The 26,651-nt window shown below is 35.3% G+C and overlaps 1 protein-coding gene across 1 annotated transcript in view; it reads right to left on the reverse strand.

Moving 5' to 3' along the window:
- The window catches only part of ODAD2 (outer dynein arm docking complex subunit 2), a 91,930-nt gene that overhangs the window by 33,871 nt on the left and 31,408 nt on the right, over nucleotides 1–26,651 (reverse strand). The window contains exons 10-16 of the mRNA XM_052804928.1: nucleotides 23,733–23,879; nucleotides 23,230–23,439; nucleotides 22,835–23,071; nucleotides 21,311–21,421; nucleotides 20,643–20,797; nucleotides 16,950–17,192; nucleotides 8,595–8,709 (exon numbers count right to left, since the gene is read on the reverse strand). Coding sequence (XP_052660888.1) covers nucleotides 8,595–8,709; nucleotides 16,950–17,192; nucleotides 20,643–20,797; nucleotides 21,311–21,421; nucleotides 22,835–23,071; nucleotides 23,230–23,439; nucleotides 23,733–23,879 — 1,218 coding nt within the window. The remainder of the gene's footprint in view (nucleotides 1–8,594; nucleotides 8,710–16,949; nucleotides 17,193–20,642; nucleotides 20,798–21,310; nucleotides 21,422–22,834; nucleotides 23,072–23,229; nucleotides 23,440–23,732; nucleotides 23,880–26,651) is intronic.

A 26,651-nucleotide genomic window follows, 5' to 3' on the forward strand; every position in this document is an offset into this window, starting at 1 on the left:
CACAACTTTTTTTGTGTGACTTAACCCAAAGGGCTTGTCATTTCCAGCTATTAGTGTGTGTTAAGCTTTTGTATATACCTGTAGTCCTTAAACCTCACTGCAGATATATAAATGGCATTGTTTCAAAGTCTGGGTAGTTTACTATTGGGTAATAACATGATTTTGATATTGAACTTGAAATGGAGAGTGTTCCATTTCCAGCCCAAGACTACATTTATACTTTAGCAAACTCTAATCTATTAATAGAGCCATTAAACTACATTTACTTTCTTTAATGTTACATATGAAGTTATTCAACAAACTTCAAGTATTTTGAAAAGCTTAGAGAACATCTTAGGCTACAGCTATACAAAAAACAACTTGAAAGAAAAGAAAAATGCATTAAGAGAATTTAGGTAATTTACTTCCCCCTTATCGATTGTGACAAAACCTTACTTCTTAGTTGTCCTAACAAGGCTGCTCAGTTCAAGTTAGGCAGGAAAAAAAAAAGGGTATGGTAAGAATAAAGCCTAAGAAACAGTCTTTATAGATAAAAATACCGATAAAATTACTGATAAGCAATAAAATAGATAATTTCATTGTATACATCTGAACGTATGTGTTAATGATAGGTTGAATGCTTTTGTTTTACCAATAATATTTCCTGAGCTGAACAAAGACATTTAAAGAAGCAATAAAAATGTTAAAAAAAATTGGGGGGGAGGGGAGCAAGAATGTTTCACTGTATTAACAGGAAATATCTTCATTTTAAATCTTCATCATTATTATAACTTTTATGGTAATATTTAACCTGAGGTGACAGATATGAAAAAATATGGATTGTTAAACTACATTTTAAGTGGCTGAAGAAGATGGGAAGAGATAAGAGGATTTCTCATGACTTCACATGACCACATCTTCTAACTAGCTGGCAGCAAAGTTTTTAGCCTCAGAAAGTATGATAAATACTATTTAAAAATTGGATTCAAAGGGAGGAGTTTGCAATCTCAAGTAGTAAAATAAGCCCACCTGGCACAGATGCTGAGGCCAGCAGTTACCTGCTGTGCTAATAAAAGCCTCATCCTGCTACTCTTTAATCATATATTTTCATCTTGTTGAACTGCATGACTTTTTTAACAAAATTTAGTTAACTTTCCCTTTTCACTTATTTCTACATTGGCTTCTGCCAAGAGCAGAAATACTGAGAGATAGACCAGCTTTACACATTTTTTTTAATTAGGAGCAGAAAGCATTATGATATTTGCAGAAAGACAGATTTGGAAAAATCACTTGATCTCTGCAGTATTTATACAAGGAGAACATTTGGGATTTTTGAGTTCTTTTGTCATTGTATTATATGGGGTTTTTTGTGGTTATTTTCAATAAGTAAAGTTCATCAGCCTTAAGTTGAGACATACAGTTCTTGTAAAAGAACTACTGAATTCTTTTGTAACTGAATTCCTTTCTTATTTCTTCCAAAGTGAATACTGGTTTCTTTATTTGAAAGATTTAAAGCTAAACATCGTATTACAAAAACACATTGTGTTTATCTGTAAAAATACTCCACTTGAAAGATAAAAGTTTCTCCACTAAAAACAAGTAGTATTTCACTCTTAGAATGTCTTAAAAAGCTTAAGGTGTCAAAGCTAATTGTCAAATTGAATTGCTTTTGCTCCAAAAAAGTGATGGTATAGCTGTGCAAATAAACCTTAGTTATCAAGAGTCATCTTTAAACTACCTTTTCTTTAATGAAGAAAGCTGTCCATTTCCATCCCCTATTGCCAACTGAATAACTTATCATCCTAATGCACAACCCAATTTAAAATTCTAAATAAAGAAATGGAACAGATAAATTTCTATATTATAGCTGTTCAGTGAAAAAGGGAGACACAATTTATGTAATAAAGTTTCTATTAATTTTTCTTATTAAACAGTTCAATGGTAATATTAATCAATTTATATTTAAAGGCTAATTTTATTCCTGTCTATACAGCTGTGGAGGCTTCCACTGTAGCAGAACAGATGAAGAAACATCTTGTAAGATGAGACTACTTCACTGCATCTCACAACTTTTCTTCTGTGTTGGGAAAATGCAATGTGTTGGGAAAACAACAGCAGACAATCAACGTGGATTCTCCTGTCCTCTTCACCTCACTGAAGCAGCTAAAGCCAGAGCAGCAAAGCAGAGTAGCTTTAACATGGCTCCTGGAAGAGCAGAATTCCTTACTCCTGGCTCTTCAGGGATTTGATCATCGCACAGTTAAAGACTTGGCAAGTATATTGCTGTTGATAGTTTCAAGAAACAAAAGCAAAGTCCATTAGCTAAGCGTACAGCCCAAGAAAGCATGCCATGCATGTTCTCTAAAAGATGGTGGGGGAAAAAAAATGTCTACAGTCACTCATGCAACTTCTAGTAGTCCTTTTGTATATTGTTTTCCTTACTTTTCAGTCTGGCAGACTACACGTACTCTTCCTCTTCCTCCTCACAACTGAAGTTCAGTCCTGGGTAAATGCCAAAATCCTAATTTTTTCACAGAAGCAGTGAAACTACTAATGTCAAAGTCCTTTGAGGCCACAATAGAGAAAATGTCATGATTAGCTTTAGATTATTTTGAAAAGCATTTTAATAATGGAAGTATGAAAAAAAGATAACATTGAATAACTGGAAAAACTAAACATTGTTTCCATTGGGTTTGGATTGAATTGAATCCAAATAAGTGCCTAAGCAAACTTCTTATAATTATTAATATGTTTATGAGATAGTCATCACTAATATGTAGTTTAATATTGTAGAGATGCAAGACAGCAATATTGGAATGTTCTGAGAACAGTCTAGGTAAACAACCAATGCAGTGACAACACAAACTAATAAACCGTTATAACAATTATTGTTTGTCTGTGCAACTCTGGCATAGTTCCATAAATTAGAGTGGTATATGAGAAGGCAATCATATCATATTGTACCACTTACCATTACAGACCACTGAGAATCAGAACAACAGGCATGAAGTATAAAATATGTTATAGTTCAATCAAAAGCTTCTGCACTAGATAAAATGATTGCTTGAAATTTTCTGGTTTATATTATGCAGTAAATGAGACACAATGATCTCCATGCTCTTTTCTTGCCTTAAAATCTATGGAAGTCCCATGGGGCAAGTGAGAGGGTAAAGACAGGAAAAAAGTGAGATGGACAAGAAAGAAAAACAAAGAGATGAAGAAGAAAAAACGTGAGGTGTTTAAACTCCTCATAGATTTTTAAAATCCAATTAGCAGGTCTAATTTAAAAGTACAGAAGCTACATGACAAGCTGTTGAGTAGCTTGTGTAGCTATTATAAACCAAGTTACAAGGAAAGCTGGTCAAATATTTTCCAGTGGAACGGTATTCCATCAGAAAATGCTAATGGTATGGAACCAAAACCTTCCATAAGAACACGACTTCTTGAAAAGTTTTGACAGAAACCAGGCAGAAAGGCAGGCTAAATTACCAACGTGCCTCTTCATCTTTTCTCTTGTCAGCCAGATGGCTGGTGAGTAGCCTGCCAGGCTGCTTGGCTTCTGGCTTTCACAGAATCCCTGACTTCTTGCCTGATGGACTGCCAAACAGCTGGAAAGCCAGGTCTCCCAGAGCTCCTAAGCTTTTTGGCTTCTTATGGTCTCCAAGCTCTCAGGCAGCTGTTTCGCATGGAACTTAGGACCTGAGGCTCCCCAAAGAGGGAGATATGGATTAGGCTCTTAGTTTCCCTTTGCTTCCCAGCTTTCAGGTTACGTGTATTACAGGAACTGGTCTCCTATATTTGCAGACATTAAGGACGTCAGGGCTATTTATGTCAGTCCATTCAGGATCTCCAGAGTAATGTAACATGTCTATAGGAGGCCCAAACAACTCCTGATAGTTGGTTCACTAAACTTCTAGGCAACCTGTGTCAAAAATCATTGGACAGGCTAGTTCTGCATGTACCCTGTCAAGCATGGCAGCCAGCTATGGATTCACCAAGCCAGTTCTGGCTTCCTGGGCTTCCTAAATCTCCAAGGACCCTGCTGCTCTGGAAGGCCTGAGGGGCAAGCCAAAAATTCCTTTTTGTCTCTCTTATAGTATTCTTTTGAAGTTTACTTCGTAACAAACTCTTAAAAATTTGGAAAGTCTACATCCAGATATCAGGGATTAAAAGCTGCATAAAAATGAGATCAAATCTAGAGAAGCAGATATGACTGACTGATGTTAAAAATGATAGTGTCTAGAGAAAACAAATAGAAAAATGGAAAGAGAGCAGTAAGAGCACTAAGTCTGAACTGCCAAGGTTTCTGTATAGAATTGCAAGAAGCATAGCAAGGAAAACAAAGAAACTGGAAAATGCTGTACATACTCAAGTAGGGAATTTTGACATTATAGGCTTAACAAAAGAATGGTACATAAACAAAAATGTATTGGTACTACTTAAGTAAAATTTTAAAATATAAAACAAATGAACAACAGTGTGCGTTATAGGGCATGACTGATCTTTACACACTACAGTTTAAAATTAGTAAAACGGGTAAACAAACCATCTTAATTCATTTAAAACAGCAAATAATTTTACTATTTGTTAAATATCAGAAGAATTTCCAAGTTCAACTACATTTCTTTGTTACTTTTAGTAAAGAAATGTTCTCTGTGGTTTTATACATATGGTTACATTAAAATTTCCATAACAAGCAAAATCTATGTAAGAATCCTAAATAGCACGGGTCATCAGCAGCATATTTTCCACCCACAGGTTAACTCCAGACTGCTGGCTCCAGTAGAAGTCACTTCCTCAGTATATAATACTTTTGCAAGAGTGAAGGCTACTTGACCTTCACACATACTGATCTCATGACCCTTCTCTTCCCTCTTAAACCTGGTTTAGTTTTGATTTGGGTTTTTTTGTGTCAGCATGGAGATTCTCTTTTCCTGTATGTAGGAAATACACAGACAACTTTAAGATGGCTGATCATCCTTCATCACACCCATGAAATTCCACTGCAGAGCTGAAAGGGAGGCAATAACTTGGTGAGGGTGGAAATCATGCTTTATCAAAGTGTGAGATGTCATTTTACAAGTACATTATAAGAAAATAGAATAACTTTCTCCCTCTCTTCTCTCAACCCCACAGCCTCAGACTGTTTACTTAAATTACTTTGACAGACTTTATATGTAGCTGGCTTCCTGAAGTTCTTTAAGAAAGCCTTTACAGTTGTAAAGGCTAAAACAGAAACTTTGAAAGTTGAAAGCTGATATGCAAGCACAGACAAAGGACAGAGCAAAAGATGATGACTGACATTACCATTCCTTTTCTTGTTTGCACCTAAAACTCTACTAAATATGAGGATGAAAAATAACCTCTACAACTTTTTCTTTTCTTTTCTTTTTTTTTTATTTATTTCAAGACATTCTATTTAAAGGTTACTCTGTGAGGAAATAGGTATTTTCATACAAACTCAAGCTGGCAGTGTTCCTCTTATGGCACAAGGCCTTTGGATAAATTTTATAATAGCCCAAATAATATCTTTGTAGAGTTTCTCTAAATTTTTCTGTTTGGGCCAATGTATGTTGGGAGAACATTATAAATACCATTTTTCAAAGAAGCATCATAACCAAATATTGCTGTTCCAACATCAACAGAGTTGAGTAGACTTTTCTTAGCCATTTTTCATAATCATTTGTGTTTCTTGGACAGTGCAATTACACTTTGCCATTACCAATGTGACTGCAGTAGTAACTTTCCTTCTGGAAGTAAGGAACTAATTAATAAGAATCTGCTTCTATTAAGATAACTCCTTTGAATAAATTACATTCTTGTCTCTAAGTCTTATATTTTAAAGAAATGTATGAACTGATTTATGCAAAATCATGAGATATTTGTCTATGACTCACAAGTAGTACTCACAGCTTCTGTGCAAATTTTCTCAGGAGAGTTCTACCACCCAAATTATATCACTGCCAGCCTAACTGTAAGATCTTCACTCTACAAGAAATTCTTAAGGCTAAAAATATTTAGAACTAATGCCAGAATACCAAAGTGATGACTAATACCAAACCAGTATTATGTCTGTCAGAGCTGTAACAGTTTATGTACTACAGTGTACAATTTATATACTCTATTTAAAAAGTCTTAGATCTGTCCTGGACCAAGTATCACCGACCTATATCATATTGCTGTAACAGACAATATCACTTCTCTATATCATACTGATACAATTCGATTCAATGGGAAGTACTCTGAATCAGCTACCATAATGCAACTGTCAACATATATCGTCTAGGGTTACAGGAACTTGGATTCTGCTCCCTTTGCAATTAACTTCCTGTCTAATAGCAGGCAAACTATTTAGACCCAAAGGCTCAAAACTGGGTAGCACCTAAACATCTCGAGAAAACAAGGCTTGGCCTTTTGTGACTCTTATTCCCCTAGTGGTAAAATAGGAATGGTAGACTTTTGAATCTTAAACAGATTGTGGTGAGAGTAAGTGCATGAGAGATAATCATGTACTCACATACTATGACAATAACAGCCCTATCAGTATGATAGATTAGCTTCTAAGATTTTATACATATCATAGAAAATAGCCTTTAAGTTGGATGCACAGAAAATGTCTGTGCAGAAAAAATGGATGCTGCACTACATTGTTACAAAGATTTGTTTCTGATACTATTAACAAGTTCTATTTCATCTATGAACCTCCACACTATGAAAGAGAACCACTACAGCTTCCACGAAAGAACACAAAAAGAAAACAAATCCAGATTCTAAGCTCACAGCTATCTGAAACATGGTTTGCAGTCCCAAGTACAGCTTTGGAAAAGCCTGAATGCACATAATCCTTTTAAAGTCATATACTTACTACTGCTTTTGAATCAAGCACGCATAAACGAAACTGTGCTTCTTGGAAGATCATGTAAGTTGTTGAATATTAACTTTGAATAAAAAAATCAGTATTTTGTTTAGGTAGAAATAGTTACTGCACTTCCACAGCGTGGCTATAATTGCTGCTTTATACATATTTCTTTCCATTCAGTGTCAGAGGAAAGGGTATTATTGGTAGGTTTGTTTCAGTGTGCCGCTCTGCCTCAGTCTCACACAAAGAACTCTTTGTGGGGTCACAGATTAGCATTTGGGCAGGCAGCCAAGAGAGATGAAAGGAGGATAGCTACACTAAGGATGTACATAGCTTACACTCATCAAATATCCTGGGGAAAAAAACAAGAAAAAAATCCATGTAGTCTGTAATTTCAGTAGCTGTCCTCTATCCCCTTAGTTTCTGAAAAAGTGCTTTTAGTGGAAGGTCTAGCAATGTGCAGTTCTGCTCTGGCACTACAGGTCGCAGAGTCTTACACATAATAAGTACTACCTCAGTACTGAGATAAAGTAATATTTTAACATTCAGTTATAGCAATATTGTTCAAGAGAGACGCAGGTATAGTCATATCTTAACAGAGGAGACATGTATACACCCCACCATTAGGTAACAAAAAATTTCATTATACTAGAGTATACATTTTAAAAAAAAAGAAAGATAATTCAGAATAACCAGCATGTCTGAAAAACAGCAAGCAAGCTGCAATTGTAGAAATCATTGTGAAGAAATAGAAAATGCTTAAGTTATAAAAATCAAGACCAAATGTTCTCACAACACTTTCATCCATATATCTGTATGTACATTCATCCATCTATATAAATTAATAGCAACCATACAGTGCTCAATTTCAAATAGGAAACACTGCCTGCTCAAGATATCTAGCACTTTGAAGGAATTTCCATTCTTTACATAGTCAGGATCTCAAATGATATGTAGAAGGATATATTTTTGTGGTACAGTAGAGAGAAGATGCAAAAGCTGCATTACATATGGAGGTAGATAGAAACGCAAGATATTACTGTACAAGATTACAAGGATTAAGGATAAAAGTCTACTTAGTATTCTAGGAAACTTCTAATGGGAAACAAAACCTTCCCCATTTATTTTACCACAGGTCAGCGGTAAAAATTCACTGAAGATGACTTACAGCTTATACTCACCATTTTATCTCTATTTGGAAACTTACATGAAATAAATGAATAGCTCGGTCTTCTGTGCACAACTGACCTGCACAACAACCACTATTCACAACTGGCACTTTTTGTTGGCAGTCTGAGCAGAAAATCTAAGGATTACCTTGGCACCGAGTCTGAAATATGCTCTGAAACCAAATGATGGTCTCTTGAGAACATGGCTGAAGTACCTCATAGTGGAGAACAACTACAACTACCTGTGCTATTCATAGCTTGTGAGTAGAAGCTTTCTGTTTTCAGCATTGTCAAATTTTCAGCATGCTTTATTTCAGAACAGTAAGTTTAGGTCCTGATAAGTTATTAAAATATATTTTCCAAACAGAGTAAGCACTGTAAAGGCAAAACAGAATGCTATAATGAGTGCTAGATGGAGGACTATTCACTTTTGAAAAGTGAATACATCAATTTTTTTAAGCAGTTAACAGAGTGAAATAAAGAGAGTGTAAGTAGCAAACAGCATAGTATTGCTGGAAATCATCCAAATATAAAAATTATATGTGAGTATATATATAACAAAACTATTACTTTAAATCCTCTCTTACCTTAGCATTTTCAATGCAAGGACAAATAGCCCAAGCTGCACTTGCTTGAACATCTGGATTAGGATTTTTCAACAATGACCATAACAAACGAACTCCATCTAGATGGTCAATTATCCTATTGCAGAAACAGACCAAAAAAGAGATAATTAATTATGGAGTAGGCAATGTTAAATTTTAAATTATATCAGTTTGTTTGGAACACTGTTTTAAGAAATATTGGTATAATTTTCTTTAACATACTGTTTTGCTTTATGTAACTGCTTGTGTTTTATTGTCAGCTAATTGCCATCAACATATTCAGTAAACACTGCTTACTATAGCAGATGGGTATGAACAAATCACGTAAAGACAGAATATGTTTTCTAACTAAATCTCATTAATATCGTTTACTTTTTTCTCAGCACTGTCATTCAAAATGCTTATAGAAGATAAACTACACTATAACCAGAACTCATATAAACGTGAAAACAAGCATGTGACTTTTTAACGATCTGCATGCAAAGTGAAATCTGAATTCAAGCATAGTGGCTTCTTTCATATAGTAACAAATACTTTCCAAAACAAATATTTATGCCCCAAACTATGTACTTAACTTTTTATTCAGTCTATGCTTAATGTATTTACCTTACTCTGTGACATATTTTAAAATACTATGTTTCTAATCTAGCATTAGAAATTAAAATGGTCACACCACAGAGCATCCTTTGTTGGGTATGAATAACGTGTAACTTGTTTCCCATGTGTTCCTTACCAACAAGACTAACACTGAACACTATGCTATAATTACTTAAACACACTGTAATCAAAGTATCTTCATGACTAGCTGAAAAATGAATTATCATCAGAATCATCTCTACACCATCTGTGTTATGTTTACATATCAATCAGGCTTGGGGATCATAATTTCACATTAGGGCCCAGTGAATACCTTAAACAGAAAGGAAGGTCAAACAAAACTTAATAGCCTTTACAAATATGCCTTTTTTCAAAAAGATATGTTAAACCCAAAGCAGATGAGCTGAAGATAAAGAAAAGCAAGTACACCTTCATTATCTAACCTCAAAAGTAATTCAATTGTATAAATCCGTCTACATCCTTAATTGTAAATACAAGAGAAATTTAAATACAGGTTGTGCTTAAAAACGTCAGATAAAACATCTCATTTGTGTTCACTATATACAGGTTTGACAGGAAATTTTTCAACGAATTATAAAATCAGCTTTGTATGTAATCCTATCATCATTTCAAGCAGAAAAAAAATTAAGGACATGAACTCTGTATAAAATAACCAAGGATTTTATTCATAATGCTTTTATGCAAACTGGTTAAACAACTATGTTTTTAAAAATAATAGTTTTTGCACAAAGATATGGTTAAGCTGAGACACTATAAGTTTTTTATGTTCTGCTAATTTTAATACAGCTTGTTTTACATACTCAGCTCCAAATCAACTGCAAGAAAATCACTATTCAAAGGACAAATTCAAAAGTCTTAACAAAATAAAACAGCATGATCATGGACTACACAATTACATATATATGTTCACATAGTAAGAATGACTTAAGTAAAAGCTTCAAAACAAGCTTTTAAATCCCTCCAAAGCCCGAACACTTTTAAGCAATTTTAATATTACTTTCCTGTCATTTCAGAAAGCACAAGGAATTTTTTCCTATATTGGAATTAATTAAAAAAGAACCCATGAATCTTTCTTCTAGTCAAGCAGAGTACTGACCATTTACCAACATGAGGTACTTCCTCCCAAGAGGGGCTAAATATAAATGACCCAGCTCCAACCAGTATATAAAAATTGAGAGATAGAAGCCAAACATTGAGCTCAGATTTTTTCCACCACACTTAAAAAAACAACCTCTAGGCTGATTTATCTTTCCTTTCTATTTTTTTGAAAGCTTCCTTTTCAATTTAAAGTTTACTTTCATTTTCTTTTCAGTTTTCTTGTCTTCTCTTCAGCTTTTCAAGGTAAACTAGCCTCACTCTGTGGTTCATTTTCTAAAGAAGAGTTTTGCCTTTTGCTTGAAGACCAGAAAGACCAGTTGTCTTAGAACCAACTGAACAGCTCAGAATATCTGAAAGCATAGTCCTCCATCCATTCAACATCTACAAAATCGAACTAAAAACCAGTATGGACTAAACAAACAAATCTCAAAATGACATTGTTCGTCACTGATTACTGCTTTCTTTCAGTTACACTAGATTAACTCAAATGAAAAGAACTCTACATACAAGAGCGATGCTCTTAAATTCTCATACTGGAAGAATTATTGTTGTGTAATCACCATACAAGCACAAACCCTTTTATTTTCATCTTGCTGAGAACATATATTTGCCAATTAAGAAAACATTGCTAAATAGTTCAATTTTTTATCTTTCTATGGTTTCTCTGCACAATGTAGCAGATGAAGAAACTGGGTGTTAAACGAGCATATCTGCTATAAAAGCAAAGGAACACTAAAATAAATGGCCCTGAAAAATGTTTCATCTATAAAAGTGCTTAGACATTAGTTTCCTTTCTGTGTGAAAATTCCTTTTTAAAGTGGACAAAAATACACATTTAGGTTTCTTTACAAATAAACAGAGAGAGATGAGAAAATAACCTGTAATCTTGAAAATTTCAGCTCTGATGGCTTAATGCTAAACAATATTCTGATTTGCTTTTGTATATAGCTTTTGTATCTAATTTTCTTCCCCAAATTTATTATAACATTATTAGCAGGATGCTGTAATAAAGCTACTTACCACAATAAATACAAGCAAACATACCTTAAAATTTACTTTGGTTGGCATTCAGTTCTGTATTCATCCACAGCTAGTACATTAGTCACTCTGTGGTTACGGTCACTTAAATGATATATTTTATAATAATTTGTTGACATTATGATGATAAAATTAAACTACAGTTAAATCTGAATTAAGCAACAACTCACAGGACTGTTAAAGGACAGGTCTTTTACTAAGAACATTTTCTTTGAAAGCTTAAAGGAATCTCATAAAAGCTGAAATAATACGATATTTAGTTGATATTAAAAAAACCTTAATATTTACTATTTTGAAGTTCTAATATTTAACTGCTTTATAGAATAGCTGATCTGCATATATGTAATGTCTCTAATGTACAGAACACTATTAACAGTCAAAATCTTAACAGGTATGAAAGTCACCCAAAGTAGAAATCTAAACTTTATTATAGGTAATTGCTGTCTGCTGCTTCTCTATAAGTACATAACAATATATAAATATGCAGAGTTCAGAAGCAAGATCCCAGATTCTGAACTATTGTGGCTCTATACCTTAACACAGCAGAGGCATCTCACAATAGACCTCTACCAACATGGCCAGTGGCCACCTCTTCTGATTCAAAGCTCTGTGCCTTGTTGTAGACTGTTCTTATTTGATCATTGATACAATTTAGAACAAGGTGTAGATTATTCTGCTCCTCAAAATAACCAAGAGTAGTTGTATTGGCAGTTAGAAACAGCTGGAGTGAAGAGGCGCTCCTATCATGCACTCCTGTGCTGGCCAGATATGATTAAAGCAGAGGTGAAGGGGTATGCAGCTGACATCACTCCTAGAAAAAGACAACTGCAAGGTGTATGAGCGAATCGTCTTCCTGGTTTCCACTCAGAACAGCTGATGTATGGTGTATATAGAATATGTCTTATGGGCAAATAATTTTAATGCAGTTAAACCCACTCAGAGATTGCTGGAATGTCTAGGTTACAGTGAATTGTTATTTGCTATTTGACCAGTGCAGATAATTTAACAAGATATTTTTTTTTAATGACTTCTGTTGTCTGTGTACAGTCAACAGTTGTTTAATAAAGACTTTTCACATTATTTCATTTAAGAACCTTGATATCAGGACATCACTGAATATCATGATATGTCTGTGCAAGGTGTGGGTCACAATTCTAGAAATTTACTTTGCTTTTTTTAATACATACCTGAAACTAGCAAAGCTGTTAATCTGAAATAGTACTTCTCTTTCAAATTAAAACTTAATATTGAACGTTTCCAGTAGAAACTTCAACATGAATTGCTTAAACACACATATACACATAGCCTAGACATCTGTTTGTTATATCTATCATCTTTCTCTGTTACAGTGTTATTTGCCAGAACTTTTGAGGACTCTAGTTTAATTGCCTGCCAATTTAGACCACAAATACAAATGTAAATAAACAAAGTTATACTGACTCTGTATTGTGCTCACTGGTAAGATTACAGGGTTTAATTCTGGCAGAATGTAATCTCGTCTTTCTTGAAACCACAATGTAGCATGTTTCTTAAAACTTTCACTAGTTGCTGTGGACTGCTTTGATAAATAGTATTATATACCAATGACTCAAACTGCATCTGTTTGGCTAAAATAATTGTACATTTTAGTTTATAAGATTCTAAACCCTCAGTTTTGAATGCTAGAGATTAAGTCTATGGGTTTTCAAATGAAAAGGGCAAATGAAAATCTAGTGGCAGTTAAAGAATAAGCACTAGTCCTCTGTTTTTAATAAGAGAAAAAAAGAATAACTTGTAAAAAGTTCCTCAGAAACACAAATATACATAAAAGATGTACAGCAGCATCTCTGTCACTGGCCGTGCAGCAGACTCAGTATGGAGAACAGCTTCATGCTGTCCACATAATAGTAAGGAAGTTCAGTCAAGTAGTTATGCTTTTTTTTAAGATAAGCCAACTTATTTTTTGCTGTGAGAGAAGCTGGCTGCTGTTCTTTGTTTTACATAGCTCAACAGAGTCAATAAGAATCACTTGATTGCTTGAAGTTGCCTTAAAGTAAAGGCTTGGTGCAGAAAAGTAACACTATTGTATCTTCCACTCAGTAGTTGTAGAAGTTAAAGTGTCAACTAAGAAACATGGTGGAGATAAAATATATAAAAGACATATAGAAGCTGTAGATTTACCTACGCCGATCTACTAGTCTCTCTTTGTCAGTGCAGGCTTCCTCCATGGAACATGTGATAAATGTACAATATTTCCCTCAGAAGTTAACCGCACTGCTTCATAGAACACTCTCAGTTTTTTATAATCCATAATAATATTTTATTCCTTATATGAGCATCCTCATCATTACATACCTTTGAATCATTCACAGAAACTACATGAGTTCCTCTTTTGGTCTGTATGGTTTCCACATACATACTGCTGCAAGTATAACCATGTTCAAAATAGAAGACTGCTCAACTGAATATTTAGTCTCTAAGCCACCCTTTGTTAAACACACATGCAGCTAATGAAATGTAAGAATATATCTGAAAATTCTCAATCTTTATGAGGGCTTGATACTCCCTTTAAATTTTCCTGCTTTGTTCTGGGTTTCTAGTACATATGAAAGTCAATGATAGCAGAATCCAGAAAAATCATCATAGTTTTCAGAGTTTCTATTGTGCCAAACTAAAAACTGTACCTCTTTAAACGTAACTTTTACCAGATGACAAAGAAAACAAGACTCAAATTTGCCTGCCAGCCAAATTTGTCAGGAGAAAAGCTAATGGTAGAGAACAACTGATCTCCTAGAACCTGTCAAGCCATTCTAAGGAATAAGTGATTATGAAATAGGGCATGTAATAGGGATCCAGCCAGATGAACCAGGAAGACCAAAAACAGCTAAGTATCAACCTGCAATAGGAAGTTCTCATCACCTATATATACTTAAAGGCTACAAGTGGCTTTGCTTTGCTTCTTTCTACAAGACAACCTTAGCATATCTCCACATCTTTGTTACGATTTGTCCTTTTGGTTAAGAACTTCAGAAAATGTTTACAGAAAGAGAATGAACTCCACAGTAGTTTCTAAAAGGCTACTTTTTGTTCTGGTCACAAATTCTGTAAATGGAACAAAGTGATACTACAGACAATGTATCCTTCATGTCTTTGGTGACTTACTCTTCCCCAAAAGAAGGGCAGCAGTTTGGATGAGGAGCTACAATTTCAATTCTTGCTGTACTGGTCTGAGAGGAGGAAAAGGGAGAGGAATGGATGTCCCTTTTTTGGGGTGGGGAGGGTGCTCTTAAGTGCTCTTAACACTGTGAGAGGCAGGGCACTCAACCAAGCAAATCATTTAAACATGTGAATAGTTGCACTGGTGTCAATGTTTCAACTAAGCATTGTTTTTAAATATTTTGCTAGATTGGTATCAAACTTATCCACACCAGGATGAATCATGCCTTGGGAAAAGACAGCAGCATTATCTCTTCTAGTACTACAAGTCTAACTGTCCTGGTTTCAGCTGGGATAGAGTTAACTGTCTTCCTAGTACCTGGTAGGTGCTATGTTTTGAGTTCAGTATGCGAAGAATGTTGATAACACTGATGTTTTCAGTTGTTGCTAAGTAGTGTTTAGTCTAAAGTCAAGGATTTTTCAGCTTCTCGTGCCCAGCCAGCGAGAAAGCTGGAGGGGCACAAGAAGTTGGCACAGGACACAGCCAGGGCACCTGACCCAAACTGGCCAAAGCGGTATTCCATACCATGTGACGTCACACCTAGTATAGGAACTGGGGGGAGTGGGGGCGGGGGATCGCCGCTTGGGGATTAACTGGGCGTCGATCGGCGGGTGGTGAGCAATTGCACTGCGCATCATTTGTACATTCCAATCCTTTTATTATTACTGCTGTCATTTTATTAGTGTCATCATTGTCATTATTAGTTTCTTCTTTTCTGTTCTATTAAACCATTTTTATCTCAACCCACGAGTTTTACTTCTTTTCCTGATTTTCTCCCCCATCCCACTGGGCGGGGGTGGGGGAGTGAGTGAGCGGCTGCGTGGTGTTTAGTTGCTGGCTGGGGTTAAACCACGACACTAACTAGCATAGTACATCAGGTACACGTCACAGTCTTGATGATGATGAAGATAATAATAATAATTTCTGTGTAACTTTTTTTTTGTAGTAGTAAAAAGTATATTCTACTCTTGATCTAAGATCTTGCTTACTTGTTAATGTTTTAAAATATTTTTGAAAATATTTTAAAAGTTGAGAACCTTCAAGAGAGAATATTTTTGTATGAACCAAATTTGACATTTGATTCCTTTGTCCACTCTTCACATTTTGTCCCAAACAACCTGTACTCTCTCCTTCTTAAAAATAAGATGGACTTTGTTCTACCACAATTTTAGCAGCAACTTGTGTTATTTTTCATGCTTGTACTGACCACGTTCCAGTATGAAGCTATCCATACTGGATACTACAAGTGACAGTCCTGAGTACTGGAGTATGTCTGAGGTTTTATAAATATCAATTTATATTTGTTGGCATTTAAATTTCTCAGTTGATTTACAGTGTTAATTCTGTTAGGTTAATACATTACTCTAAAGGCTGATTTTTAGTGAGATATGTCACGAAAGTGATTTCATTTATTTATACTTTTATGCTACATGGCTAACTGTTCATACAACCCATGTTTACAGTTGTGTACCATCTAGCCTTTTGCCACTGGGTGACAGCCAAAGCATGAAAACAAAAGCCCTATTCAGGAAAAGAATTCCCTGCACTGCTATATGAATATCAAGTGAATTATGCAAATCAGAACAGGAGGAGCTTAATAAAACTCTCTTTCTGACCTTCCTTATGTATAAGGAGGGAAATATGCTGAGAATGTTGAGGTAAATATCCCTGTAAGAGAACAGTAAGCACAGTAAGTGCCGACGTCAACATTTAACTGGAACACTTAATCATAAAACTCAAGGATATTTGTAAGCTGTACAAATCTACATCACAAAACCAAAGAGAGCAGCAACTCTCTCAGTAAAAAGACAGTTGTCTCCTTTGGTTTTGCAAAGGAGTAAAAAGGGAGAAAAGGGTCCAAAAAAAGCTGAGTTAATAAAAGGAATGATGGAGAGGGACAAAACAGATAAAATACAAATAATACCCTACTTTTAAAATTTTCAAATTATTTTTCATGACAGTAAATGTGCGCATTTCCTTTTAGAATTACTTTCTCTAATTTAGGCTATTATTTAGGATCTGAGAACAGATGTAAAAGGAGAAGGCAAAACAGGTACCTAGCATACAGCACTTAAAAATGGTGCTCTGTAACTTTGAATTTTAATAAAAATCAATTTTCTAACGGTTTATCTGATTTTCCCCAAAACACAAAGGCTTTACATTCTATATATTTCCTTAATGATTTTTTTATATATATATATATATATATATATATATATATATATATATATTACATTTTACAGTTGGATGTAACTAACCCACACAGCCCTGTGGAAAACAAAAAGTAAAATATCATTTTAAGTCAGATTAGAATTGACTATATTTGTGCCAGAATTACTAAAAATTTTTTTTCAATATTTAAAATACTATGAATATGAAAAGCTTACATCATATTTTCAGGTTCTGTTGCACAAGCTCCCACTGCTTTGGTGACATTCACAAGTAGTGCCTGATCAGTGCCAGTAAGTAACTTCACTAGAGGTGGTATGCCACCACATTTACGGATAATAGTTCGATTTATTTGCTCTTGACAACATTCTCCCAGTGCTCCGACAATATTTACAAGGACTTCTTCAGGCTGATCACTAAGCAGTCCTACCAAAGCTTCTATGGCTTTATATTCCCGAAATCTAAAAGACAGCAATAAAAACAAAGTCGTTATTTTCAGTATGTTACTGTTATAAGTTTAATTTTACAATTAAAGTATCATTCTAATTGAATTACAATGTTTAATTTCTGTGTGTAAATTACCTTGTTGAAGAAATCACAATATAGGTAAACCATTCTGATCAGTTCTTGAAAGTGTGACATACAGCATAATTTCTTATTCTACCTTTTAAAATACATTTCCCTAATTTAGCTATCCAGGAATCTCCAGGGTAGTTTGAGGGTTTTTTAAAACTTGACATGTGGATGCAACATATATAAATAGCTGAAAACATACTGGAAGACTGGCAAGTACTGTGGCATCCTAACTTCCAGTACTTTTTCCTGCCATGTTAACAATAGCTAAAGTAGTAGTGTATCAGACTCTCCTCCAACTCTCTGGACCAAAGGATCACCCTTACTTTTCACTAAATCTTAGCCTTTAGAGAGTTTGCCCTGATTAGTTCTATACTTAGTTCAGGCCTAATACGTGCATTTTCCTAAGGTCACACCTATAGTTCTAGTACACTTCTATTGTACTATGTTAGATTCCATTTTGAAATTAAGAAATAAGTTGACAGAAATTTGAGTTGACTGCTATATTAATACTTCCCTCATTCTTCATAGCACTTCTGGTACTGAAAATCAAAAATATGTTTTTAAAAATCCTGGAGGTCCTATCCTACAAACAGATGCATGCTAAACCTCCGAAGTTCATCTTTCAGAATAGGACTTTATTCCTCAGTACTGGGGTCATCTTCTAAGTTTGTTTCGTTCAGAACTTAAGAGGATTCTTAACACTTAACAAATACTGTATCTTCCTTTCATACATTTTCGATAATACACCTTGACAATTCCACATGGTATATCAAGCTAGATCTAACCTGTATATTATCGAATGATTTATACCTTTGTGTAAATACACATAGTTCCTCCCCTAAAGAGATAATTTCTCTGAGGGTAGAGTTCTCATTTGTGCTTCCCCCAAGGCCCCTAGCTTCTGGAAATGTCTACTTGAGTTACAAATACTCTGTATTTTCCAGGAATCAGTTGTACATGTGGCTTTCCTTTCATACAAAGAAATAAGACTTTTTGAGATTTTGATGACAGAACTAGAACTGTTTCAGTAAAAGTTAATCTTTCCAATCTGGTTTATCAGTATAACAATTAAAGTGACTGAGAAATGAGAAACTCTCCTATTTCATCATTCAAGCCTTTGCTTAAAGAGGCATCTTCCTCTCTTTGTTCACTGTAATTTGGAAGTATCCCTATAACTTCTTTTCAAGAGAAAACATCAACAGCATGAAAAATGAGCTATAAAGTAAGCAAACAATTTAAAAAACAACCCTGATTTTCTCTGGCTACTTTATCTGTGTTGCATATCAACTGCTTCACACATGGAACGATACGAGCTGGCTCTGCAATGGGCAGGCTACACTCTGACAGAGCTGTTGCCTCGGGCCATCTTGTGTCCAGAAGCAGTACGGCTGCTTGCACACAAACTGGAATCTGAGCTAGTCAGGCCCAGGCACCTGTATCAGCTCATTGCTGAGTCAGCACAACATCTCAGCAATGTACTTCAGGTATAGGAAATACTGTGGAGTAGTTCGAAGATAATTAAGTGGCCCTGCAGGAACCAGCAGGGTTTGTTAGTTCTAGCTTCATGCCAGACTCAAGCTCATCCCTCCAGATCTACTTACGTGTTTTCATATTATCCTCCCTCCCTGCTCTGTAGTGCCCCCCCCATCTTGAGTTTGGATAGGGCTTACTGCTTCAGACTCAGCACTACATAATACATTAATTCAGCTCAAGCCTGGAGCTGCGCCTGGCTAGTAACCCTCGTGGAGCATCAAGCACTTGCCAAAGATATGTGAGTAGCCCAGCAAAAATCTGTTTGCATTTGGACAGAATTATTGGCTACAGCTATACTAATAAATAAAACAGGCAAGGGCTCATTCTCTAGCCCTAAGGACAAGAAGCACAACATAGCATCCATATGGCCTAAAATCTCTTATCCTCACAATTCAGGGTGGCCTCACCCATTCTGCCTAATGGAAACAATCCGTTGCCTGTGCTGTTCCCAAGGAGTGTCTGGGCATTGTCTGGGAGAGCGCTTGCTGGCACAGGCCAAACTGTGTAAGGGACTGTGCTAGCAGTTAAACAGTATGGCTAATCATAACATAGTGCCTGAACTCTGAAAGGTTTGGCCCTGTTTATTTTACTAGTATAGAGAGAGCCATTCAGTCCATCTCATCACTGATTGATCCAGAACCAGGATGCCTCTGTGCAGATACCCAAAGCCCACAGAAAAGAAGGACATACCCTTCTGAAAAGCCAGGTTACTGTGCAATCAAGAATGCAAAAAGCAGTAGGGCAGCAGTAGAGTATGTAAAGACCATGGCTCTGTATACCAACAGTTTGGGAACTCATTTAGGACAGTAAAAAGCCAGACTGCAAACCCTTATTACTGGAATTCTTTCTGATTTTTATCCAGCAGTTATCTATCGCATCTGCTTGTCCAACAAGGTACACTAAAATTAGGACTGCAAGAAGAGGTTAGCTCTTACTGATACTCTTTCCAGCCTATAAATCTTATATTCCTCTGTACAGAGCAGCACAACTTCAGCACGAAACCTAGCAGATACTCCAGTGGAGCAGGCTTTTTTTTGAGGTAAGGTGCATGAATCTGATAAATGAATTTTAGATGAGGTGATCAAGTATTCTCAATCATTAAGCTGTTCCATGAAAGGTGGATGGTGATAACTCCTGTTGTCACATTCTCAGATAATCACTCAGGACCCAGATACTGAGAGGTTGTAGGTACCTATGGCAGGACTCTCATCAGTTAATTCCACTCTTATAGAAGCTGGGTGTCCAGACAAAGCTACTTTTCTGAGTCCCTTCTGTAGTCAAGGAGAGAGGCATCTAGGCTAAGTATCCTAGATTCCAGTATACTTCTAAAGTAGGTGACCTAACATGTATTGGATATCTACCCTAGAATGAGATAATTTGCTCTCTGTCTCTCCTGACGTAAAATGTTAAAGCTAAGTGTGCTAACTACTCTCTCTGCCATGCAGCAGTGATTCCAATTTGTAAGCTACAGAGAGGAGCGGGGACATCAGATACACCCACGTGTCAAACGTTTAGTATGTGCTAGTACACCTCCTGACTCAGTGTCCTATATCTTAACTATTCTTTAGAGGCACCAATTGTCCCCATTGACTCTTAAGATTCTAGGAACTTAACACTGTCTCCACTGTACCCTGATAAGGTCAGGTGGCAATTTTTTAAGTACTATAAAACTTAAGTTGAAAGCCCAACTGATTATAAAGTATGGTTTTGAAGAATCATGACATAACAATTTTGAAAACAATAGAGGCCCATAAAATCAAAACATGATAATGTAATAAATGTTTGCAAAATTAAATTGTTACTTTGACACATTTTCTCCACTGATTGCACATTTCCAGATTGCTCCTGTCACAGCTGCTAGAAGTTGTTTGTTTTCAGAGTTACCAAGCAGAACAGACAGTGGTTGTAGACCTCCGTGCTGTCTAACCAGGTCACGTGTTTCTTTATCTTCCGCACACTATACAAAAAAATTAAATATATGTATTATGTTAAATGTGTAAAATGATGTCTTCAAAAGCCAGGTGTATTATTTTGTAACTAGTAAAAGCTAATACAGAAGAAAACATAAATATTTTATTAAAGTATCTGAATATGCTATCAACTCACCAAGATACTTTGACAGTAAACTGCTACTGTGTATGCAGCAGTGCTTATACTGTCACGTTGTCCACCTTGTGGGCAAACAAATATAAAAACCAAAAGCAGCTCTTTGCACGGTATGCCCTGCCTCTCTCCATTGGTTTCCTGTGCAATTTAGGGCTTGCACACAAGAAGAGCAAGTAGGAACTTAATTACAATATTAAATATGCAGCCAAAATATTCTCCTAAGAATTATCGAAAGACCATTTTTATAAAGTAATTTTTTACACATTAGAGAAATAGTAAAACTAAGAAATATTAAAACTGACAACCACATGAAAACAAAGGGCTAATCCTGGCTCCGTTCTACCTATCATAATAATACAATTACCTTAAATATGGCACTTGCACAATGCATCTGAAGCTCCTCATGCTCACTACTCAGATTTTTCACAAGGTTCTCAATCATTCCTTCTGTCCTTATTGCAAGTCTGTAACTTGGCTAAAAAGATAAACCGTGTCTTTTAAATCCTGTATATTAACAGTTAATAACACTAGTCACAATAATAATACAGTGCTACAATTCTAGGCTTTGATATTGAGAAGCCTTGTACTTTATTTTAAGAACAAGTCATCTGCATTGCCTTGAAAATACTATTGATGTTCTCAAAGTTAATCAAATACATAAATTCTCTGCAGTGCTCTTGAAATCACCTGTAAAACCAGGTGCTGCAATGCCTCTTTTGTAGCCACCTGGCTTAAACAGAATTCAGAATATTCTGAAAGGTGTCCAGACTCCCTGCTCAGAGCCAAGGAAAAAAAAGATGCTTCATAATGGGATCAAGAAGTACCCATTCACTTCATCAAGAGCCAGCAGCCAAAACAACAGATCTATTCCTAGAACAAGGTTAGAAAAACGTTCTTAGAATTAAAATTTTTTAGTGACCTTTTCTTCCAAATTTTAACCCACAGGCATTGTAACAGGGGACCATTATTTAAGAGAGGGGAAACATCTGTGTAAGAGATGCATTTAGTGTTATTTCCAAATTTGGCCAGATAAGAAACCCTCAAAAACTTCACCTTCTCAATATAGACTTGCTGAAGCTAAAATCTGCCAGGTTGCTGTCTCGTAGAGCATGCATAAACTTGTGTAGTTCAAGAAGCTAATTTTGAAAATACAAAGTGTCTTATAATGTAAAATCTTTTGAAAAATCATGTCTTCCATGTCTCAAATTCACCAAGCAAGAGAACTTATGTATATTTTTGACCTTAAGTGCAATGCACCTTAATTTCAAATATGATTCCACAAATGGAGAAATAACCACTCATCTTATATGGCAATGGTAAAAAATACTTGTATTCAAATTTAAAAACTGTAAACAAGTAAATATACTCAAAATTGAGTAAATACACTCAAAGTTGTGAAACCTGCCAAAGAAATCTGTAGAAAAATCACATATATTCCTTTCTTCTGTTTGCAATCAATCAGACACCGTCTTACCCAATTCACAAGGACATTGTAAACCACACTGCCCAGCACTGCATTGGATCTTCTTGGCCACACCTGCAGGTTAGCCTTGTAGAATTTAAATGTCCTGATTAACCAGAATATAGCATCTTAAGTTGCCAAATTTGTCAAGCAGGATGAAGAAAATTAGAAAAATTTGAAACTGGTTAAGGATTTCATTTCTATATATCTTCTTTCAAAGACTACTCCCAGCATTTTAAATAAAAAATATGTGGTGTTTACTTCATTACAAGCTGTGACCTTCTCAAAAACACTTTGACCACACAAAGCATCTACTTCCTGATGGGGTAACTGCATTGGTTTAAGTGACAGTCAAACGTAATGCTTCCTTTTAGCAGCAAATTGTTTTAATGATTAGAAATAACTTAGCTGTATGTGTTTACTTACCTCTGAGGCACATTCTTGTAGTGTCCCCACTACTGGGGTTAAGATGTTTGCATGTGAAGAATTGAGCCATCTAGCTAATAATGGAATGCCACCAGCTTTACGGATTGCTTCTTTATTTTTGGTGCTTTTGCTGCAGCTCCAGAGTGCCAAAGCCCCACAGCGTGCTATTTCAGTATCTTTTGATTGGTACGGTGTTAGACTGGTTGATCCCACTGAAATACATTCCAACAGCCCCACCTAAAAGACCGATTTTTTCAATTATCTATAGGGAAGTTTGATATTATACTGCTTTTTAATGATGGTAATCTCTACAAGAATCATGTATACAACACATAATGTATTTTTTGTACAAAAATATGCATATAACAAGGGTACAAGTTTTAATGTCTGCTTACCAATCTCTTGATACCTCCATGCTGCCTTACTGTCCTTCGTGCTTGTTTAAATCTAGCAACATTAGCAATTGTTTCAGCTGCCAAACATTTTAGATCTTTATCTGGAGAGTCCAGTATTTTCACCATGATCTGTAAGCCCCCAAGATCTGCAATTGCATGTCTGATCAGTGTATTTTGACTAATTTCCTTCAAGATTTTTAATGAACCAATCTAAATAATGGAAGATAACATAAGTTAAACATTATTTAAGTATACATAAACAGACAAATTATTTAAAATGCTGGGTTACCTAAAGCATTTTATCTTTTATATTGAATCAGAAGAAAAGAAGGAAACTGAAAGTCAAAGAAATTGATTTTCTAAAAAAAACTTGAAATTGTGAAAATACAGAAATGAGAAAAGAAAGAAATCAAATTTTCTTTATACTATATAACTTTGCAAATTGAAAAAAAAAATCTAATAGAAAAGGTGTATTCATTGCTCTATTCAACAAAGCTACTTACTTGACATTTAATTTCTTCTGTATCAAGTAAATTAATTAACACTTCAAGACATCCAATGTCTCTGATGGCCAGCTGACAAGTTTCTTGAGCCAGATTGAAATCTCTCATTGAACACAATGCGATTACAGTAGCTGTTGGATTACCCCCCTAAAATAAAGCAAATAATTAACAAATGTGTAAAGTGCATTTAATATAAAACTTAATCTCTTCTACTAGTACTAGTAAAACTACTACTAAAGAAAAAACATGTTAGATTATTTTGATGTTATGGTGTTAAATAACACAGACATAGTAAGAAATTGAATTATTGATAAAGTCTGCAAATGGCATAAAGATTGAAGTGAGAGTGAACAGCACAGGTGACAAATGACTAATATGGCTTGATGTGAATGGACTAGTAAATTAGGCAGTCAAGTATTGTGAGTTTTGTATGAGTGTTTGCAGATAGCAAAAGAACATACAGTTAAGATACAGACATTTCAGAGAAGCTATCTGCATTCTTTGCATTGGTATTCACTCTGGAAGAAACCTATGAGATTCCAATGGGAATCTTCCATTGTGGACATTTCAGAGGATTTTTCTGAAACTGAAGCCACTGTAGAAAGTTTTTATAAAAAAACCCCTCACATGGTGAACAATAACAAATTGCCATTATTAGATAGTATTCAACTGAGTTATAAAGGAAACAGGGTAAAATAGTTGATTCAGAAGAAGTGGCATGTATCCTCTTGCTTTAAACTGCCCTGTTACCAATGTCCTGGGAAACAACAAATGTGATATCAACTTGAGAAGAGTTCAAGGGTTATCCAAGGCCTTTTAGCCAAATATCTGTGCTGGACAAATTGGTAGACCGTAATAAGGAACAGAATTAGCAGGCATCTGTCTAAATATGATATTCTTGCACCAATATCATATACTTAGAGTCACCATGGATTTGTTAAGAGAAGTCCTACCTTACAAAATTTACCAAGCTTGCAGCAATGGTGATCTAGTTGATATGTCTAACTGTACTCAATAAGGATTTTGACAAAGTCCCTCCCTGATTGCTTTTAAAGAAACTAAGCCACTATATTATGAGAGGAAAGTCATTGCATGGATTGAAAAGAATGACTAAAGGATAGGAAACTGAGGGTAGGAGCAAATAGTTCAATAAAGGGATGTGATTTAGTGGAGTTCCACGGATCTGTGTTGAAATGATGCAATTCAACATACTCGTAAACACCCTGAAAAATGGAAGGAGTAGTTATGTGACAAAGTTTGTTGATGATATTATGATTGAGGGCCAGTTGTGACAAACTGCTAAGAACTTACTAAGACTAAGAGGGCAATAAAACAGCAAATGAGAAAATGAGAAGTGATGCACATCAGAGAAAACAATCCTAACTCCATAGGTGAAATGATAGTTTTTCAGCTGACCATTAAAAATTAGAAATTATATCTTGAGGTTAGGGTAGATGGCAATCAAAAAACAAATGGAATATTGGGACTTATTTGGAAAAAATAGTGAACAGAGAATGTCACTATACCGCAGTATAAATCCATGATTCACATACACCTTAAAAACTTCATGCAGATCTGCAGCCTCTGTTTCAGGAAGGTTACTATAGCACTGGAAAGCTTTCAGAGAAGAGGAGCAAAGATAATCCAAGGTTTTTTCAGTCTAGAAGAGGGATGCCTGAAGGGATATGATAGACATCTACAATGTTAGGGATGGCACTGAGCACAATAGATAGGGATTGACTGTCCAATGTCTCTTTTAATACAGATATAATCTCTTTTAATAATGAGATATAATAGGATTCAGGTTAAAAATAAATAAAGGGAGTTCGTTCTTCAAATAAGGTAACAGACTAGTGGAACTAGCTGTGAAAGGATTCTGTGAAAGTTAGACGTTTTCACTGAAGGTCAGTAAAACCATAAAAATCTCATTCACTTTTCAACTCCCTGAGCTAAAAACAAGTGGTGGCTTGGAGAGTATTAGAAAGCTGTGTGTTTGCCCTGCTCTTACTTAGTCCTGGCATTCACTCACGGTCCTGGGTTTCTTCTGCTTGGTAGAACAGGAAGAGAGTTTCACACTGCTATAAGTTATGTAGTCAAGTTTCCCACATTTGTGGAAATCAGAGGTCAGGACATCTGGAGTGCAAAAGATGAACTTTAACCACAGAAAACTTCCATCCTGATCATGTCTCCCCTCCTGTTGCAGTCAGATTATTGGGATACATTGTCTTTTGATCTACCCAATACAGTTTCTTTTATGTCTAAATTTAAGGTCATACACTTACAAATAATGAAAACAGGACATAGTTTAATATAGGAGTTCTATCCTGGAAACCAGAGCGTATAAAAAGACTTGAGATGTTGAATATGAATTTGAGATTACACTGTAACATTTGATTAAAAGGATGAATTTGGGGATGTATAATTAAAAGTACTGGATAGGAACATAGGTATTATCTCTTTTTAGGCACGCATGCAACTACTACTGAAATTCGGTGTCTAATTTTCTTTTTTACAGTTCTAGAAGGAAAGTGAAAATATGGAGATGATTCAGAGAAGAGAAATAAAAATGATTGTAAGCCTGGAAAGTGGTTGCATTAAGATAGACACGGGAAGCACTATTTAGTTTATTAAAAAGTAAATTAAGGTATGATTTATTCATACTGAATAAATAAATCTGTGAGGAATAGGAACGTGATCACAGAGAACTCTACAGTCTAGCACAGAGATTTAATGATTTGAAGTTAATGTACTAAAATTTAGATGAGGAGTAAAGTGCAAGTTTTCCATTGTCTGGTTAATTATCCTTTGGAAGAAATTACTTAAGAGTGATGATAAAAGTTTTCCAGCAGTGGAAATTTTTCAGTCAAGACTGGATGTTTTTCTAAAAGATAAGCTCTATTTCAGTCACAGCTGCTAGAC

This window comes from Harpia harpyja, chromosome 1 (assembly GCF_026419915.1).
Source record: "Harpia harpyja isolate bHarHar1 chromosome 1, bHarHar1 primary haplotype, whole genome shotgun sequence".
Lineage (NCBI taxonomy): Eukaryota > Metazoa > Chordata > Aves > Accipitriformes > Accipitridae > Harpia > Harpia harpyja.